The 18403-nt window shown below is 56.9% G+C and overlaps 1 protein-coding gene and 1 long non-coding RNA gene across 2 annotated transcripts in view; both read left to right on the top strand.

Moving 5' to 3' along the window:
• The window catches only part of JPH2 (junctophilin 2), a 65474-nt gene extending 53477 nt beyond the window's left edge, over positions 1–11997 (top strand). Inside the window, exons 3-6 of the mRNA XM_045082181.1 lie at positions 5820–5938; positions 7985–8709; positions 9504–9598; positions 10937–11997. Coding sequence (XP_044938116.1) covers positions 5820–5938; positions 7985–8709; positions 9504–9584 — 925 coding nt within the window. The 3' untranslated portion in view covers positions 9585–9598; positions 10937–11997. The remainder of the gene's footprint in view (positions 1–5819; positions 5939–7984; positions 8710–9503; positions 9599–10936) is intronic.
• On the top strand, positions 49–4179 carry LOC123392623. Its single transcript, XR_006607371.1, has 3 exons — positions 49–979; positions 2505–2631; positions 2708–4179. It is a non-coding gene; the product is annotated as an uncharacterized LOC123392623 (long non-coding RNA).
• Positions 11998–18403: the final 6406 nt, after the last annotated feature.

Consider the following 18403-nt stretch of genomic DNA (forward strand, 5'->3'; position numbering starts at 1 on the left):
TGCGAGGGGGTTTGGGTTGCTTGGTTTGCTGTGATATCCACAGTCCTCAGAACAGTGCCTCGCACACAGTAGGCACTCCACAGAGTTATATGAAATGAATGAACCTATATGCAGAAGTGGCAGACTGGAAGCAGCAGTTAGGGGCCTGGGGGTAGGGGAAAGAGGCTGGGGTAGAGGGGCGATCTCAGAAGTGGCTCTGTCGGGTTATTGCCCTGCCCCTATTCCAGAACCACCAGCCTTATTTTTAACCCTGCTGACAAGTGAAATCAAGAAGAGGGACTGCTCTATGCCCCTCCCATTGCCCTAGTTTCTGCTGCTTTCCTTTCCCACAGGTCAGAGCCATCCCCGGAGACCCTCCCCTCCCCATCCCTGCCCCGGCCTCAGCCCAGACCCAGGGAGTGGTCAGAGGAGAAGAAATGGGTCCGGCATTTCCCTAACAAGACTCAGAGGAGAAACACTCGAAGCTCTTTGGGTTGAGCAGGCTGGGAGCTGCCCAGCAGGGGTGTAGCACACAGATTCCTGGGCTCCTCCCCCTGAGGCTCTGACTCAGGTCTGGGGTCGAGCCTGAGAACCAGCATTCTGACAAGCTCCCAGGTGAGGATGGGGCCAGGAGGGTGATGGGCCGCACTGTGAGCGGCCCCGGCCTACAGGAGCCTGTGGGCAACAGTGCTCCCTCCACCCACCGTGAGCTGCCCCAGGCTGCACCCTGAAGGTCGCTGGTGATATACCCAGGACACTCTGAGAGGCTCCGGAGAGCCTGGAAGGCTGTGGAAAGTGCCCTGGGTTTTATTGTGAACATGGTAGGAAGACTTGCAAAGATTTTAAGCAAGAGTAGAGGCCGCTGGACAATTGGATTAAGCCAGCCCCGGTGCCACTGTGATCAGTTGTAGGGAGTGTGTCGGGGTTTCGAGGAGCAGTGACGGAAGGAGGGAGAAGCTGCCGATGCTGGAGCTATAGCAGGAGTAGGAGAAGGGACCTGGTGAGTCATGGCCTTGGCTGCAGCAGGGAGACAAGGAGGGTGCGGGAGGACTCGGGGGTGACTGACTTGAAGGCTGGGAGTCATTCCTGAGACCAGAGACCTGGGGGAGGGCTGATAAGGGGTTCCATCGGCCAGACTGATGGACACGGGGAAGGGCGGTGGGCTTCCTTTGAACACAGAAGCCCTCATTGCTGTGGGCTGTGTGGCCTCCCCTTTCTCCACCCCTGTTCTGGCTACTCTGGATGGGAGGTCCACAGCTGACCCCTCCAGTTCTTCTGGGGCTCTGTGTGCAGACTGCCGCTCCGGCCTTAGGAAGATCCCTGCAACACAGCTTCCCAGGGCGCCAAGAAACAAGCAAGCACCATCCAGCTTGTGTTACCAAAAAAGGACATTTTCTCCCTTTGAAGGTTTGCCCGGCTCTTTCCCTCCTCCACCTGACCTGGGGTTTCAGGTTTCCAGGGAAGTGTTTCTGGAAAGTGTAGGAGTTTGAATCGCATGCCTGTGTGTATAGGCAAATGTGAACCTGGGGTTAGGCACGTACCACACTCTGTCTTGATGTCATAAACCTCATCGTCCTCATCCTCTTCTCCTTCACCGCCACCTCCTCCACTGCCACCTCCATCACCATCACCTCCTCCACCACCACCATCACCTCCTCGACTACCACCTCCTCCACTGCCACCTCCATCACCATCACCTCTGCCATCACCACCACCAACACCACCATCACCTCCTCCACCACCACCATCACCACCTCGACTACCACCTACTCCACCGCCACCTCCATCACTACCACCACCATTGCCATCACCACACCACCATCATCTTCACCACCACCACCATCACCTCTACCATCACCACCACCATCACTACCATCACCACCATCACGACCACCAACACCATCACTATCACCTCCTCCACTACCACCACCACCACCACCACCTCTACCACCTCCACCACTACCATCACGATCACCGTGATCACCTCCTCCACTACCATCTCCCCCACCACCGACACCACCACCTCCAGTCAGTCCCGTCCTGGCCCAAACACTTCCCTGCGCTGCCTCTTGTCAGTTTTCACCACCTCTTCAAGAGGGGAGAATTACGATCTCATTGTACAGATGAAGAAACTGGGGCACGGAGAGCCAGGGCCACTTATCAACAGTCCTAGAGGCACCATGGGGTTGGGACTAGGGTGACGTGACCAAGGCCATGCAAAAGCACAGGGTCTGATCCAGTCTTTATTTAAATTTCATTCATAGTTTGTTCATTAAGGATCTTTTGGCATTATTTTTGACTTCTAGAAATAGTGCTTTAAAATATTGTTTTATCTTGCTTACTAAGTTTTTGCATCCTCCTAACTTTTGAACCTGCGGTGAATGCATCATTTACCTACCCTAGCACCAGTCTTGGCAGAGCCAAAGTTGGAATCCAAAGCTGGGCTCTGGACTCGGCCCTGGGCCGCCCCTTCTGCTTATACCTGGGTGCGGGCACGAGCTCACGTACATATTTTTTTTTCTTAGAAGTAAACTCTAGACCCAGTGTGGAGCTTGCACTCACGACCCCAGGATCCAGAGTCAAATGCTCTATGGCTGAGCCAGCCAGGCACCCCGCGTTTGTGTCTTCTTTCCTTCAGTAAACATTACTGTGGTAAGGTGGTGTCGTAGAGGGGAGGGCCTGGAGATCAGACAGTTCTGGGTCCTTCCTTCATTGCCCATTATTGCAGGGATAGCCTGTGGCTCAAGGCACAGACTCAAGACCCAGAAGGCCTTGGTTTGAAATCTTGCTCTGCCACTTGCTGGCTGTGTAAGTTTGTGTCAGCTCCTTAAAGCCGCGCGCCCTGCTTTTCTCCTCTGTAGAGAGGAATGCTGGTACTGATGTCTGCTGCCCAGCGTTATTGCGGGGGGAGCGGGGTGTCAAAGGAGTTAATTTCCATAAAGCTCCTGGCATGTGGCATGTAGTAAATGCTTTTGAGTGTTAACTCATTATCCAACCTTGAGGAGATACCTTTCTGAGCCTCAGTTTCCCCCTGTGTGAAGGCCGAACAGGAAGAGCCACTGCCCAGACTGTGCTGAGGATTAGAGGGAATAACACAGGCAAAGGGCCTCTCCCATGGAAGGAGCTTCGTGAAAGCTCTCTCCCTTATTTCAGGCCCAATGTTACATGCTGGAGACAGGTACAAAGATACAGGTCAAGTCCCCGAGGAGCTGGGTCATCTGCGGGGTGGACACTATGCTGACCTTTCACTTCCCCCAAAGGCACCAAACCCTTGCTCTCTTTCCTCCACCTGCCTTGCCTCTCCTATTACGGAGCTAACTTCCGTTTGTCTTCATGTCAGCTTAACTGTCCCATTCTCCCAGAAACCTTCCCTGACCCCACCCTGCCACCGACCTGTATTGTCATCCTACTCTACGAGATCACTGCCTTCTCGACTCTTCCTCGATGGCACTGCTCACAATTGCAACTGAGGACCGTTTATTTAATGACCTTTTCTTAAAGACGTTCTGTTGTTCGTTGGCCTTCTTCCTCCCTTACTTCCCGGTGAGGACAGGGACGGGGCTTGTCTTACCCACGGGAGTCCCTGTCTTCAGCTCCTGGCAGGTGTGGCGCATTTGCAAAGTCATGTTCAAGCTCACAAACTCTGGAGTCATCTTGCCTGGGTTCGAAATCCCAGCTCCTACAGTTAAGGACCCTGAGACCCAGGGAAAGTTATGTCACCTCTTTGCCTCAGTTTGTTTTTTTTTTTTCTGCAAATTGTGCAAATGGTAACAGCACCAGCTTTCCTAAGGCGTGATGATGACTGCAGGAGATAAACTGCCTAATTCCTGCCCGTAGAACTGTGCCTGGCTCAACCCCATGCGCCTGTTACTGTTTCAGCAGGTGCTGCTGGCTAGACTAACAGCTGAAACACACGTTCCCCCCTAATCTCAGGTGCTTAACTCCCAGACACGTACGGTTTGCTTAAATGATCCACGTGGAATGTTTAAGTGTAATGCCTGAATGTTCCCCATTCCAGCGTGGGAACTGCCCTATGCAGTGATCATTTCTGGACCTAGGTTCCTTCCGCGGTGTTTCTTAACGGGGGCCGGAATTCAGAGTCTGTGAACTTGGATGCTGTCTTAGATTAGACTCCCTAGAAGCTGAGCCTGAGGAGGGGATTTTTTTTTTTTTTTAAGATTTTGTTTATTTGTTTGAGAGAGAGAGTGAGAGAGAGCAACAGCGGTGGGGTGGGGTGGTGGTGAGCAGCAGAGGGAGAGGGAGAAGCAGATTCCGCACTGAGCAGGGAGCCCAGTATAGGACTCCATCCCAGGATCCTGGGACCATGACCCGAGCCGAAGGCAGATACTTAACCGACTGAACCACCCAGGTGCCCTGAGGTAGGGATTCTTGAGCAGATGATTTTTTGTGGGGCACACTCTCCGGAGAGAAGGGGAATGACCAAACCAGGGTGTGGTCTTACCTGGCCCCATGGTGGGGGTTCTGGAGCCTGGTTTGTACCACAGAACTGATTCTTCCCGGGGCAAGAGTGGGGCTGGTGGGTGTCATCAATCATTAGTTGTGGGCTGTGTGGTTGAGGTGGGGGAGGGTAGTTTGGTCTCTAGAACAACATGGCTTCTGCAGTTCTCTGGGACCTTGGTGAGCCATTAGCAGCCTGGTCAGGAGCTGGGGGTGGGTGCACATGCCAGGGAAGCGGTCTGGGCACTCACTTTCCACAAAAGATGGAAAAACCATCTTATTTTTACGAACCTCTTACTGAAATGTAGCATTTGCTTCAATTATGGAGGTAGGCAATACACCACAGTAGTATTCGGGACATCTGTGACTTTGCCACCCGCGGAAATTACATGCTTTCATGTCACATTATTTTTGTTGTGGATATCATTTTTTAGAGAGATTTTATTTTATTTTATTTTTCAAAAGATTTTTATTTTATTTATTTGACAGAGATCAAGTAGGCAGAGAGAGAGGAGGAAGCAGGCTCCCTGCTGAGCAGAGAGCCCAATGCGGGGCTCGATCCCAGGACCCTGGGATCATGACCTGAGCTGAAGGCAGAGGCTTTAACCCACTGAGCCACCCAGGTGCCCCAAGATTTTATTTTTTAAAGTAATTTCCACACCCAACATGGGACTCGAACTCAACGATCCCAAGATCAAGAGCCTCATGTACGCTCTCCTGACTGAGCCAGCTAGGCACCCCTATTGTGGGTATCTTTGAAATATCCTTTCTGCTAATCTGTACTTCAAAATTATTGTGGTTAGTTCCCTTGCTAGATATTTTGTTCAATGTGTTCATGAAGAAGAAAATGCATTCTATTACAGATTTGTTCCTCTAATATTTTGGTAATAGCATGTTGGTATAATGGCATCCCTTTGTAATCCTGTGTATTTTATGCATTTTAAAACATCATTCTGAGAAGGGGCCCATGAGTGTCACCAGATGCCAAAGGTCTGTGACACAGAAGAGGTTAAGGTCCCCATTCGGGGGTGTTGGCCTTCCTTCTATTCAAGCAACAAGAGGGGGGAAGGAGAGGATGTAGAGCATCGCACATGAGCTTTTCATGGTCCAGGACTGGAAACCGCATGCATCGTGTCTTCCCACTGTGTGCCGGCCAGGACTCAGTCACCTGACCGCACTGATTGCAAGGGGAATGTGGGCTGTCTGTGTGCCCAGAAGGAAGAAGGCATGGTCTACGGAGCGCACAGCAGTCTGGCCCCCCGGGGTTCAATACATACTCACTGGCAGCCCGAGTGAATGAATGCTGTGTCCGGCATGTCTTTGGTGGGCAGAAGTCTGGTTTTCTGGAGGGATCCTGAACCTCTACCATGTTGTCTCCTTAGGACAAGCCACGCCAAGGCCAAAGCTGAGGCAGCGGAACAGGCCGCCCTTGCTGCCAACCAGGAGTCCAGCATTGCCCGCACTGTGGCCAGGGAGCTGGCTCCGGATTTCTACCAGCCAGGTAGGGCCAGCCAGGGAGGGGATGGGCAGCACAGAGTAAGGGGAGGTCCCGGGGCTGGACATTTTGTTTGTTTGTTTGTTTGTTTGCTTGCTGGAAAGCTGAGATGCCCAAGTGTGTTCACAAATGTCTGTGAGTTCAAGCAACCAGGGAGGGAGGACAGGTATGGCACAGGATGCGGTGACACAAGGAGACCTGTGCTGCAATGGGGCGGGGGATGCGGAATCAGAGGCTCCTGGTTGTGGACTGGACCTATCCCAGGCTGCCTCCTCTCCATGCTGCAGAAAAAGCTGACAGCTGAGCTGATGAAGCTTAGCGAGGGGAGAGGGCTCCGGATGAGGAGGCAAAAAGCTTGCAGCTCATCACTTTCAGTCCGCTGGTCCCTGAGTGCTGCCCGTGTGTCAGGCACCGTGCTGGGCTCTGCGGTACAAACCCGGGATTCCGGGATCCAGAATCTAGAGGAGCCGAGAATCATGGCAGAATCGGGGAGTGAGGATCAGGGAGTCTATCCCTGTCCTGACTCCCCTGCCAGCCAGCTCAGTGACCTTGTTAAGTCCTTTCACTTCTGTAAACCTCAGTTTTCTGATCTATAAAATGGGAGTAAGCATAATATTTACCTTCTTGGGGGTTGGGTGGGTCAAATCATGTCGGGGAGCACAGAGCCCCGCGTATAGCAAGCTCTTGGGAACTGTTGGTTCTGTCTCACTGTTACAACTACATTCTGCACAGCCTAAGTTCTGTGTGGCTGGAACAGCGGCTTTGGAAGCTCAGGGGGGCACTTCACCAGTCAGGCAGGGAAACCCTAGAGAAGGCTGCCCTCAGGAAAGGCTGTTTGAGCTGAATCTTGAAGGCTGAACGAGGGTTCCCTAGGTCAGTGGGTCTCAAACATGACACAGCACGCTGGTCCCACTCCAAGTTTTTGATTCTGTAGATCTGGGGTCCGTGAATGTGCTTTTCTTTTCCTTTTTTAAAAAAAGTATTTTATTTATTATTTGGGAGATGGAGGGCAGAGAGCAGAGGGAGAGAGACAAGCAGACTGTACCAAATACAGAGCCTGAGTCCGGGCTCAACCCCAGGACCCCAAGATCATACTGAGTTGGGGGATTAACGGATTGAGCCACACAGCCCCCCTGAATGTGCGTTCCTGACAAGGATCAGGCAGTGCGGAAGCTGCTGGTTTGGGACCATCCACTGAGAATCGCGGGGGGGGGGGGGCTCGCAGGGCTGTGTGGGCGGGGCCGACCCGGAGGAAGGTGCAGGTGCGAAGGCACAGAGACTTGGAGCAGAGCTGCAGGCTCAGAGGCTGGAGAGTGGAACAGGCAGGAACCGGTGGGAATGGAGACTTGGCTCCTGGGTAGAGTAGTGGGAGCCCCGGGGGCTGGGAGGCTGCTGTTCTCCGCATAGGAGGTTTCATTGTGAGTGGCACGTTATTCTGGCTGTAGCAGGGACACCACAGGGGACCAGGTGCCGGACCGTGGAGCGCAGATGTGTACCAGGCAGGTTAAGTTGCCTCCTGGCAAGGCGCTCCCCCTGCTGGCCCCAGGAAGAGCGACGCCTCCCGGCGCTGCCTCCGCTCTGGGTGGTGGTAGCAACAGCTGGACCCCGAGCTCCGCATTTTTCATGCATTTCCCCCCACTAATCCTTCCATTAGTATTTATGAAATTGGTACGATTAGGCCATTTTTCAGGTAAGGGAATGGAAGGAAACCAGTGTCGCGGTGAAGAGCATAAACTCTGGAGCCAGTCGGTCTGGGTGCTGGTCCTGGCTCTGAGCTGGGTGACTTTGGGCAAGTGACGTCAAGTCTCTGAGCCTCCCTTTCGTCCCCTGTGAGCACGAGGCCAATAATTGCACGGACCTCTTAGGGTTGTTAAAAGGCCGCCGCAACGAGCTGCTCTTTGGAACCCGCTTGATAGTGTGCGGGGCCCACGCTAGACGAGGTGCCGGCCGAGTCACTGAAGCAGGCTGGGCGAGGTTGAAGCGCTCGCCCAGGGCAGGCGGTGGGACCCGGGTTCAAGGGCAGCCTCGCTGGTTGTCCCCTCCCCCCCGCAGGACCCGAGTATCAGAAGCGCCGGCTGCTGCAGGAGATCCTGGAGAACTCGGAGAGCCTGCTCGAGCCCCCGGAGCGGGGCCCAGGGGCCGCGGGGCCCCCGCCGCGCTCCCGCGAGAGCCCGCAGCTGCACGAGCACGAGCCCCTCGGGCCCGAGGGCGGGCCCCCGTCGCCGGCCGGGACGCCGCCGCAGCCCAAGCGGCCCCGCCCGACGGCGACCAAGGACCGCCTGGCGAGCCCGGGCGCCTGGAACGGGGAGCCGGGCGCCCAGGGCAGCCGGCCGCTCACGCCGTCCGAGGGCGCGGGTCGCCGCAGCCCCGCGCGGCCGCCCACTGAGCACATGGCCATCGAGGCGCTGCAGCCGCCGCCCGCGCCGTCGCAGGAGCCCGAGGTGGCGCTGTACCGGGGCTACCATAGCTACGCCGTGCGCACCGGGCCGCCCGCGCCGCCGCCCTTCGAGGACGAGCCGGAGCCCGAGCCCGAGGCCTCCGGGCCCGACTCCGCGCCGCCGTCGCCGGCCGCCGCCCCGCCGCGGGCCCCCGAGCTCCCGCCCGAGTCCCCGCCCCAGTCCCCGGCCAAGCTGGAGCCCAAGCCCATTGTCCCCAGAGCCGAGCCCAAGGCGAAGGCCCGCAAGACGGAGGCCCGAGGGCTGACCAAGGCGGGGGCCAAGAAGAAGGCTCGGAAGGAGGCGGCGCTGGCAGCCGAGGCCGAAATGGAGGTGGAGGAGGTGAGGCTGGGGGCAGAGGGGCGTGTCCCAGCTCCGGTCCCCAGGGGTGCTTGGGCTCCACGTGGGATTCCAGTGCGGGAGGATTTGGGGGTGGGGAGGGTCGTGACACAGGATGGGGCAGGGGAAAACCGCAGCAGGGATGTGGGCTTCGTCAAGTATAGCCTCATCAGGACCTGGTAGCATGAATCCCTGCCGAGTCCCCCGACCTTGGGACAGGGGGCGGGCCTTTGTGCCTGCGCTCAGGCCCGCAGGAGGCAGTGCTTTGGAGAAGAGGGTGGGGGGGGGGGAGCCCGAAGCAGCTAGGGAGGAGTGAGCGCACCTGGGGAACTAGGGCGATCTGAGCGGAGCACCAGCAGCATCTTCAGCAAGGTGTAGCAGGGAGGGCTTCCTGGCAGTGGAGGAAGGACCCAGTAGGGTTTATTGGAGGGGGCTGGGAGCCAGAAACACAGGGGCCACGGGTGAGGCAAAGTTATGTGGACTGATGGATGCCATCCAGGGGGGGGATTAGCACAAAGGAAGGATGTTCTGGCTTCCAGGCCCAGCACTGCCCACTGTGCTTTGGGACACATCCTTGTCCTTCTCTGGACCCTATATGGTTTGGTTACTCATTTCCCAGAATCCTTCCAGCTCTGATGGTCTGCTGTCCAGGTGCTGGACACAGCAGTGAGCAGAACGAGGGGTGTTCTCAGGAGGGTTCTTTCAGAAGTTTCTGCTCCTCTATCCAGCCTTGTTGGGTCTTGGGTGGGGGATGTTTCCGAGGCCGCGGGAACTCAGCTTCTCTCCACTGCTCACAGGTCCCCAACACTGTCCTTATCTGCATGGTGATCCTGCTGAACATTGGTCTGGCCATCCTCTTCGTTCACCTCCTGACCTGACCCTTGTCTACCAGGTGCGTCCCCTCCCCTCCCCCCCCACCCTCCCCACCTGCCCGCCGCCCAGGAGTCTGTGGAGAGCTGTGGGCACCAGGGTGCTGGGGGAAGGATGTTGCCCCCTGCGCGTCGGTCCTGCAGCTAATTGAGGCCCTGCCCCCAGCAGAGGGAGGGACGTCGGATTTGTGGATTTGGTAGATGATGCCTTCCTGAACACACACACACACACACACACACACACACACACACACGGGCCTCGTTTGCGCAGCATGTGCAGAGCACCTGCGCCTGTCAGGTGAGCCCTGGGGCTTCCCTCACTCACTCGTTCGTCATTTATTCCTTCTTCTGACCACCATTTACTGAGCCGCTGCTCTGCTGGGATCTAGGGACACAGCAGGGACCTTCTCCTGCCCAAGAAATGGGGTGAAGATGAGAGTAAACCCGTAACTTACAGCTCGTTATGCAGAAGTCAGACATCCAGACGTGAGGCCGAACAGCCTCTCCCCAGACTGCCACGGTCTCACCGGAGCTTGCCGGACATGGGCAGGCCCCCTCCTCTCTGCCCTCCCCTTCTCTCTTGCCCACTTCAGTCCGTAATCCGTCTGCCCCTCGCCCTCCAGTCCTCTCCCAGCCCTCCCTTCCAGAAACCCTGCTGTCGGTCGGTGGTTGCCCCGTGCTGGAACTGGGAGGGCTTGGTAGGGCCCGGTGAAAAGGAGCTGGGCAGGGCTGAAGGAAAGTGGCTCTCATGGGTCTCAGGGTGAAGTATCCACTAGAAAGAAAATCTTTTCCCTGCCAGGACCAGCCTTCACACCACAAATCCTGCGCCTGGTGATGCTAACAGAGTTTCTGCCTCTTGCCCTGCCCCCAACCCAAGACCCTACCCCACCCCCTTTCTGAGTCCTACTTTAGTGTGGGCTGGAGGTTCCCACTCAGTCCCAGGAGAGGAGAAGGACTCCCTGTCCAGTCACCCAGTGACTAGCCAGGGACAGTATTAGCCTGGTAGGTGGTGCCCTGGGGCTGAGCGCTGGGCTCTGCTGGGGCCCGTGGGATCTGGGCTCTGCTGGTTGCAAGGACTGACGCCTCATGGCCGGACGGGTGGAAGGGCCAACCAGATGACAGCAGGAGGGGGAGGGCCAGGAGAGCGTACCAGGCTCGGGGACAGCAAGGCTGGGAGAGGCCTCAGGGACTTGACTCTGATTCTGTTGAGTCGGGCTGCCCTGGGGGCTGGGAGAGGTGGGTCCTGGCCCCAGAGAACATCCCGCCTGAGGCTTGAACCCCACCTCGGACCTGGCCCAGCCTCTTCCTTTCTCCCTCCCTCCCTCCCTCTCTCTCCTGAGCCTCTCGCTGTCTCTCTGCAGAGCCAGGAGTTTCTGCCGAGGATGGGAGGGACCCACCTTTCTGCGCTACCAGGCCGGTGCCACTGAGGTCCAGCTCGCCTCCACACCACATCTGTTTAAGGAGGCCTCCCCTGGCCCTGGCGCTGGGTGACAGAAGTGGCCCAGAGGAACGGAATGTGCTGGGGATCCTCGGGAGCCCTGTGCCCGGCCTCGAAGAAAGAGCCCTGGTCTCTTGAGCGCGCCTGCCCCTCATCCTCCCCCGTGTTCTCACCTTGCCGCTGGGGTCCCCCTTCCCTGAGCTTTTGTGTGTTTTGGGAGAGGTCACTAAACCAGGATAGTGATACTAACTCCCAGCCCCTTTCCTTCCACCCCTGCCCCCTTTCTTTTAACCGCCTGGCTGCCGAGGGAATGACAGATCCCTGGGGCAGGCGAGCCGGGGACCCAGCCCCCGACGGCGCAGAGGCCCTTGCCTTGAGTGGGCTCCATGCAGCACACACTCTGTCCCTTGCTTACAGATGTTCAGGACGACAACGGAGGAAATGGACATGCTCAGTTTGGGTGCCGGGACCCAGTGCTCCTGTCTCCTCCCACCAGTCCAGTCGGTGTCCCTCTGGACCAAGAGAAGAGGGGGGGACACGAGGCACTGGAGCCTGGGCCGGAAGCCGGGCTCAGGGGCTGTTGGGATGGCCCCAGTCTTTGAGAGGGCCTGAGCCCGAGGCTGCATCGCTTGGGGCTTACAGTGTGCCCAGAGCGCTAAAGAGCCACCCACAGGAGCCCCGGGGCCGCCAGGAGAACGCTAGCGGGATGGCCGTGGATTGGTTTTGTTGGTTTCCCTCACGAGGGCCCACCGCAGCCTCCAGGGAGAATGAGCACGGAAGCCGTTGGAAGCCCTGGCAGATTGCCCTGGGGCACACTCTCAGGCCGGTGCCCAAGATAGGCTGTTTGGCAACAATCGTATCCCAGGGAGAGAAGATCGAGTCTGGGGTCCCCGATGGGGGTCGTCCGTTGACTACTGAGCCCCCTGGCTTGCTTGGCAGAAGATGGTATTTGCATGTAGCTCATTACAGATGTTTTGTACCACACTGGGTCTCTGGTCCCTTGTGCCTGCGGCTGGGTAGAGACTGAGGGCTCGCGGACCCCCGCACCAGGGAGGACGGAGGGAAGGGGCGTCCGGACCCCTCCACACCCAGGGAAGGTGGGGACAATGGCATCCAAGCAGAGCCGCGGGGATGCTCTCTCCTGCTTGTTTCTGGGCACCTTGGGGCTTTGGTGTCCAGCCTTCCCAGGGCAGCTCCCCAACCTCGAGTCTGTTTCTGATGAGGTTGGCCTTGCCTTTCCCCCTCAGGGCGGGGCTGGAATCCTGGGCTGCGGTGTCCCCATCCTCAGGCAGCCCGCGGCTCTGCACCCACGTTCGGGCTTCTCTGAACTCCACGGGAATGACCCGGCTGGCCTGGGGGCACTGTTCAGGGTTAGTGGGCCCCAGCCTCAGCTCTGAGGACATTGTCCAGGTTTGGGGCTGGCCCAGTGCCGGAGATAAGCCTCTGGGTACCAGAGCTGCCGGGCCTAGGGTTAGAGCTGGTGCTTGGGCAATAAACCTGCATCTGCTCCTGGGCCCGTAGGGGCTGCGGTGTCTGCCTGTGGGCCCGGCCTGAGGGGCCCGCTGAAGGGCGCAGGAGAGGCTGGGGCCCTGTCTTTTTCTTAGAGTTCCCATAATACCTCCTGCAGGGCAGCTGAAGGGCTTTAGGTCACCTGGGGCAGATCAAAGACTTTCTACGGCAAACTGTGAATTTCTGAAGCAGACTTCCAGAACCTTCCCTGAGCAGCATATGGTAGAAGAAAGAGCCCACCCTTTGAGGCTGGGTCTTCCTGGCCTCCTGTCCTGCTCAGCCACTTACCTTTCCTTGGACCCTCAGTTTCCCCATCTCTAAACAGGGGGTGTAACAGTACCTCCTCCCTCCTGAGACCGTGGTGGGGATTCCACGAAACGTTGCTGCTCCTGGGGTAAAGCCCAGCTGAGGAACAGTGGAGATGTGGAGACTTGGATCATGGCTGCCGAACAACCCAGTACCTTTTGCTCTTTGGCTGAGGACCCCAGAAGCCCCAAAGGCATGGAGATGACCCAGGTCCCAGCTAGATGGTCACAGAGCATCTCAGGGGGGACCTAGAGGCCACCTTCCTTCTCTACAGAGGCCCAGAGAGGAGAGATTGCCGGAGGTCACACAGCACGTCAGCAGCAGGAAAGCAGTTTATCCCAACTCATTTGTGAGGAAGCACTTGCCGTGAAGATCCTCCCACAGCCGCTGCCCCATGGGACAGGGTCCCTCACTCCTCCACCTCGCCCCTCCCCTGGCAGCTCCCAGAGTGAGTGGGGGACCAGGACTCCCCTTCTCTCCCTGGTGCCACCATGGGCTCGCTGTGTACCAGTCATTCTCCCCTGTGCCTCAGTTTCCTGTTCTGCCAAGGAGAACAGAATCCTTGCCCGTGGCTTTCTTCACAGGTAGTGCCACGAGAACCAGATGAGGGGGATTATGGGTGGTAAAATGGTATTCAAAACCCTGGAATGATCCAGAAATCCCAGGAAGAAGGATGGGCTTGGAGGGACCCCTGGAGAGGTGGTGAGGATAGGAAAGAGGAGATGGAGGGAGCTGCTTAAATCTGCAGGGTTCTAACAAAACCCACTGAGGGAAGGAGGGTCTGTAGACGTGTGTGTGTGTGTGTGTGAGATATGGGAGTGAGGGGTGAGGGCAGAGGATGGCTGCATTAGAATCACCTTGGACAGTTTGAAAAGAAGGATTATTTGGAGGATGGGAAGGAAGGGGAAATTAAAGAAAAAAAGAGATGTCATCTCCAAGCCCTGTAGGAGCCAGGGAGGGTTGGTCAGAGTCGGGCGCCCCCTGGTGGCTCAGCTGCCACAGGACTGTCCCGGTCTTGGCCAGTGGCCACTCTAGGAAGTTTGCCCCCTGCTCTGCCATGTCCAGGTTGCATTTAAGGTGTCTTGTGCCATAGAGGAACTTGAAACCATCCCATGGGCATTGCCAGGGCCTATGACCACTGACCACTACCTTGGGGTCTTGGCAGGAAGCTTCCAAGGCAGTGGGAAAGGTACTCAGGGAGCAAGCAGAGGTCTCTCTGTTGGGGTATCTGGCAGAAGGAACTTCAGTTTGCTGGGAAAAGAGCCCAGGATCCTTTAAGGAGGCATTTGAGCAGGAGGAGGAACAGGGCTGCAGTGGGACTTGTTGCTCCAGAGAGAAATAGGAGGGGGCCCTGCACTCCGTACCCCAACCTAGCCTCGAGTCCTCCAGCCTCTGGGAACGGCTCAGCAGCTGGAGGGCAGGGCTCCCTACCCAGGAAGATTCCCTCAGTGGGCTCCTCATCCCCTTCTGGTCCCTTAGAAGGAAGGAAGTCACCTCTCCTGGAAGAAAAGTGGGGTGAAGGGTGTGTGTGGAGTGGGGGTCCAGCTGGAGAAAATGACAGTACAAAGTGTCCCCCATCCGTGGTACCCTCAGGGGGCCCCTCCTGTCTGGGAGGAAAGTCGCTGATATACTCATCCTCGTTGGGGTGTTTGAAAGTTCCAGGGGAATGTTCACTGTAACAGACAAGTCTGGATAGAGCAATGCTTAGTCAAAGGAAGACTTAGCTCTGGCGAGATTTCAGGTATCCACAGGGGTTCTATTTTCTTGATCAAGGACGCCAAGGCAAAGTAACCCTTCCTCAGTTCCACCCAATAAAAGAAAAAAGTAACAGGACGTCCATCTGTTTCTCCTCCTCACAAGATGGAAGGATATTGGCCGCGTGGAGCCAGCGGTGTTCTGAGTGCTAGGATCGCGCTGCCATCGAGCTGGCGTTGTGCTAAGATCCTACTAGGGTCACAGCCAGCGCTTACTAATGGCCATTAATATCACTTGCCTGCCTGGTGATACTATATTGTCTCATGAAGTTGTCAGAGCCACCCCATGGGATCGAAATTGTCGGAGGTGCAGAGATGGAGGGTAAGAGTGGAGGTGAGTGACTTGTCCCCTACTTGCATATGGCATAACTGGATTCAAACCCGTTGTCTGACCAGAAGGCTCAACTGGGCTCCTAGCCATTTTCTTTAGCCAGTTATGCACTGCAGGGATCGAGTATGACCACTGGGGGGCGCCATGGCTCCACACGCGAACGGTCTCCCCCCTTTGCCCGTGAGAAGGCAGGCTGCTTTTATAAAAAATGCATCACGGTCGCTCTCCTCTGATTCACCACGATAATGACAGGTCCTGTAACTTCAGCAGTTCCTACGTGCCGGACCCCACACTGAACACTTCGCGTGCACTAATGCGCCTGTTTGTCACACCAGCTCTATGATTTGAAACACCACTGTGTTTTGCAGATACAAGGCTTAGATTCAAAACCAGCTCTGTCTTCAAAGCCCATCTCTTAACCATGCCTTCCGCAGAAGGCGCAAATTCGACGCCCAGAGGCTGCATCTGGCTGGCAGGCTGGTTTTGCTTCGGCCAGCGCGGTGTTTTAAAAAACACGCTGAATTCAAATGCTTTTTGGCAGGGCCGTCACTTTCCACTGAATCACGCCCCAGTCGTCTGTTATCTGTTTCATTCCTTTGTTTTATGCTGCCTGCCCAACTCTGGGGTCATCTGGATTAGCAGCTCCATTTCCGCTAACAAGATTTCAGGGACTGGAATCAGAAGATGTAGAGAAAAAAACAAGGCGGGGAGCTTGGAGATTTAGGGAGGCACCTGGGAGAGATGTTAAATGGTTGTGGCCCAGGCTCATTTCGGGGTGGGGGAGGGGGCAAGCCTGTTCTTCCACGCTCTCCCTTGGTATGTCCACGAACCGAGTCTGAACCGAGTCTGAAACGAGCCGATCCGGTATGTATGGCCCTGTGCCAGATGGGTGGGCCTCCTGGGACTGCCGGTGGGGCACGGGAGCCAGCCCTGGTTTCTTTGGACTTCACGAAGTCCTCCCAGCAGAGTGATCTGGCTTCCTCACACACCCAGGCAGAATCCTTCCAGAACTGGGTCTCGGACGGTTTCCCTTGGCCTGGCCCAGGAGCCCGTGGTTGGACTTGACCCTCGCTGCAGAGTTTCTAATCAACACCAGCCACCCCGACTGTTAGGGCTGAGCCGGGTCTCCCTGATAATTCATATGTCGGAGCCCAAACCCCCGGTACTTCAGAAAGTCCCTGTCTTTACAAAGAGTTCTTTTATAGAGGTGATTCAGGTAAAATGAGGCCATTGGGGTGGGCCCTCATCCAACTGGACTGGAGTCCTTACAACAAGAGGAAATTTGGTCACAGAAGGGACACGAGGGGCTCTGCACGGAGGCGAGACCATGTGAGGACACGAAGAAAGGCAGACGTGGGCAAGCCAGAGGGAGGAGCCTCAGACGACCCCACCCCTGCCGACGACACTTTGACCCTGGCCTTCCAGACCCCAGAGTGTGAGAGAATAAATGTCTGTTGTTGAAGCCCCCCAGGCCGCGGTGTTCGGTTACGGCACCCCCAGCAACCTGACCCCCCACCCCGTCTCCGTGGAGGTGGGCTGGCTCGGGGCTTGGACAAGGGCTGGCTGAGCTGCGGACATGAGTGTGGCCGAGGAGCTGGCCTGAGAGAGAGGAGGACCCAGGGACCGGACACGGCACAACCACCACCCCCTTGCCCTGTGCAACCTAGCAGGCTGTGGGGCGGGAGGGTCCAGCTTAGGCGTCCCAGTCCCAGCAAGCCCCACCCACCTGTACGTCTGGGCCTCGGCCTCCCGTCACAGAGACACAAAAAATGGAAAAGCTCCCAAGGAAGGGGGAGTGTGCAAGAGCAATGCTGGGGCCCAGGAGGCACGGGGGAGTGAAAACATTCATGAACGGCACCCTTCTGTCCCATGGGCCCTTTCCGAGAGAGAGAGAGCAAGGTACAGATGTGCTCCACCGCCCCAGAGAAGCAGGACGAGAGAGAGAGAACCAGATGGAACCAGGAAAGGGAGGACCTCCCCCACCCCCAGGTGGAGACCAGAGAAGGGAGCTGCTGAATCGCAGCCCAAGAGAGCTTCGGGTTGAAGCTGCCTCCAGGAAGAGAAGCCGGCCCAGCCCCAGCATCTGAGCACCTGCCCAGCGAGCCCCGAGTCACAGGGTGGTGAGGTCCCAGAGGCCCCTGTAACAGAGACAGTACACACCCGAAGAACAAGAAGCAAAAACAATTATTTGGGGGAAAAATACAATTACAGGACACAACATGACCCAGCAGTAAACATTAGCTTACCTGGTCAAACTAGGGAAGTAGGGGACCCTGGCCCGCGTTACTGTGGGGCTGCGGGGAGGAAGGGGAAGAGGAAGGTGGCCCAGCCAGCAGGGGGGGGGGGACCCCACATTCTCCAGGCAAACTGTGCCCTGTGCCCCATTTCCCTCCCCACCACCAATCCCTACTGCTTCTTGGAGTGCCTGTCCCTTCCTCTGCATCCCTGGGTTTGGGGTTATTCATTTGGGGCAATTTAGGGAGCAGAGCTGCTTATGATAACAGATGCGCTGGGCAATTTTTTAAAAGCCCCAGAACCTGACGGCATGTCAGATTTTTTTGCACACAAATTCTTTCGAAGTTTCAAGGACATTTTCATTCCCACGTTACCTGATGCATGGATATGCACATGACGTGCCGAAGTCTGCGTAGTTGTGTGGTTTCAGGTGGGCACGTGTGCTATGGTCGTGTGCGTGCAGGATGCACTTCTGTGTCGGGGTGGGGGTGCAGGGAGGCTGTTTGTGCACATGTGCACGTTGGACTCATGGGTGTGCACATAGTGTGCATGTGTGTGAGGTACGGGTACGCGCGTCTATGTGCGTGTGGTACGTCATTGCGTGGTCCCTGTGTGCACACTGCACACATGTAGGCACGGGCCTCGCGTGCATGTGGGGTGTGATGCGTATGGTGTGCACGTCCCGGGGCCACGCACTGTGCCCCAGGAATGTGTGTGAGGTGTGTGCAGGTGCACCCGTGTGCTGGTGTGGTGTGGGTGTGTGCAGCATCTCCATGGTCTTGGGCACATATGCGTCCTCTCCCACACGCACACCAGCTGCAGACACACACGGCATGCACCGAGGATTTATCTCACATGCACCACACCACCCACACTAGGCACAGATGTGCACACGGCACACACACGTGCACAGCACACAAATACACGTGTGCACACTACATGCAAATACAAACAAGACTGCACGCCTCACCCATCCTCCCATGTGACACACATGGGCACAGGACCCACTCTCATACCACCTCCACACGCACACCGCACAGTACACGCAGACACCTGCCACCCCCAACCACCTGCAGCACACGGGGAACCGGGCTGGCCCAGACCCAGCACGTGCATGCAGAGGTCAAGGGTTTGAGAACATGCGCAGTGAGTGCGGGTCCCCTTGCACCTGAGGACATCTGTCCCTGTTCCTGACTCGCTGTGTGGACTCAGCCGCAGCTTCTTCCAGAAGGAATTCTCCAAAATTCTGGATGAG

Source organism: Mustela putorius, unplaced genomic scaffold (genome assembly GCF_011764305.1).
Source record: "Mustela putorius furo isolate JIRA1106 unplaced genomic scaffold, ASM1176430v1.1 tig00000592_pilon_pilon_pilon, whole genome shotgun sequence".
Taxonomy (NCBI): domain Eukaryota; kingdom Metazoa; phylum Chordata; class Mammalia; order Carnivora; family Mustelidae; genus Mustela; species Mustela putorius.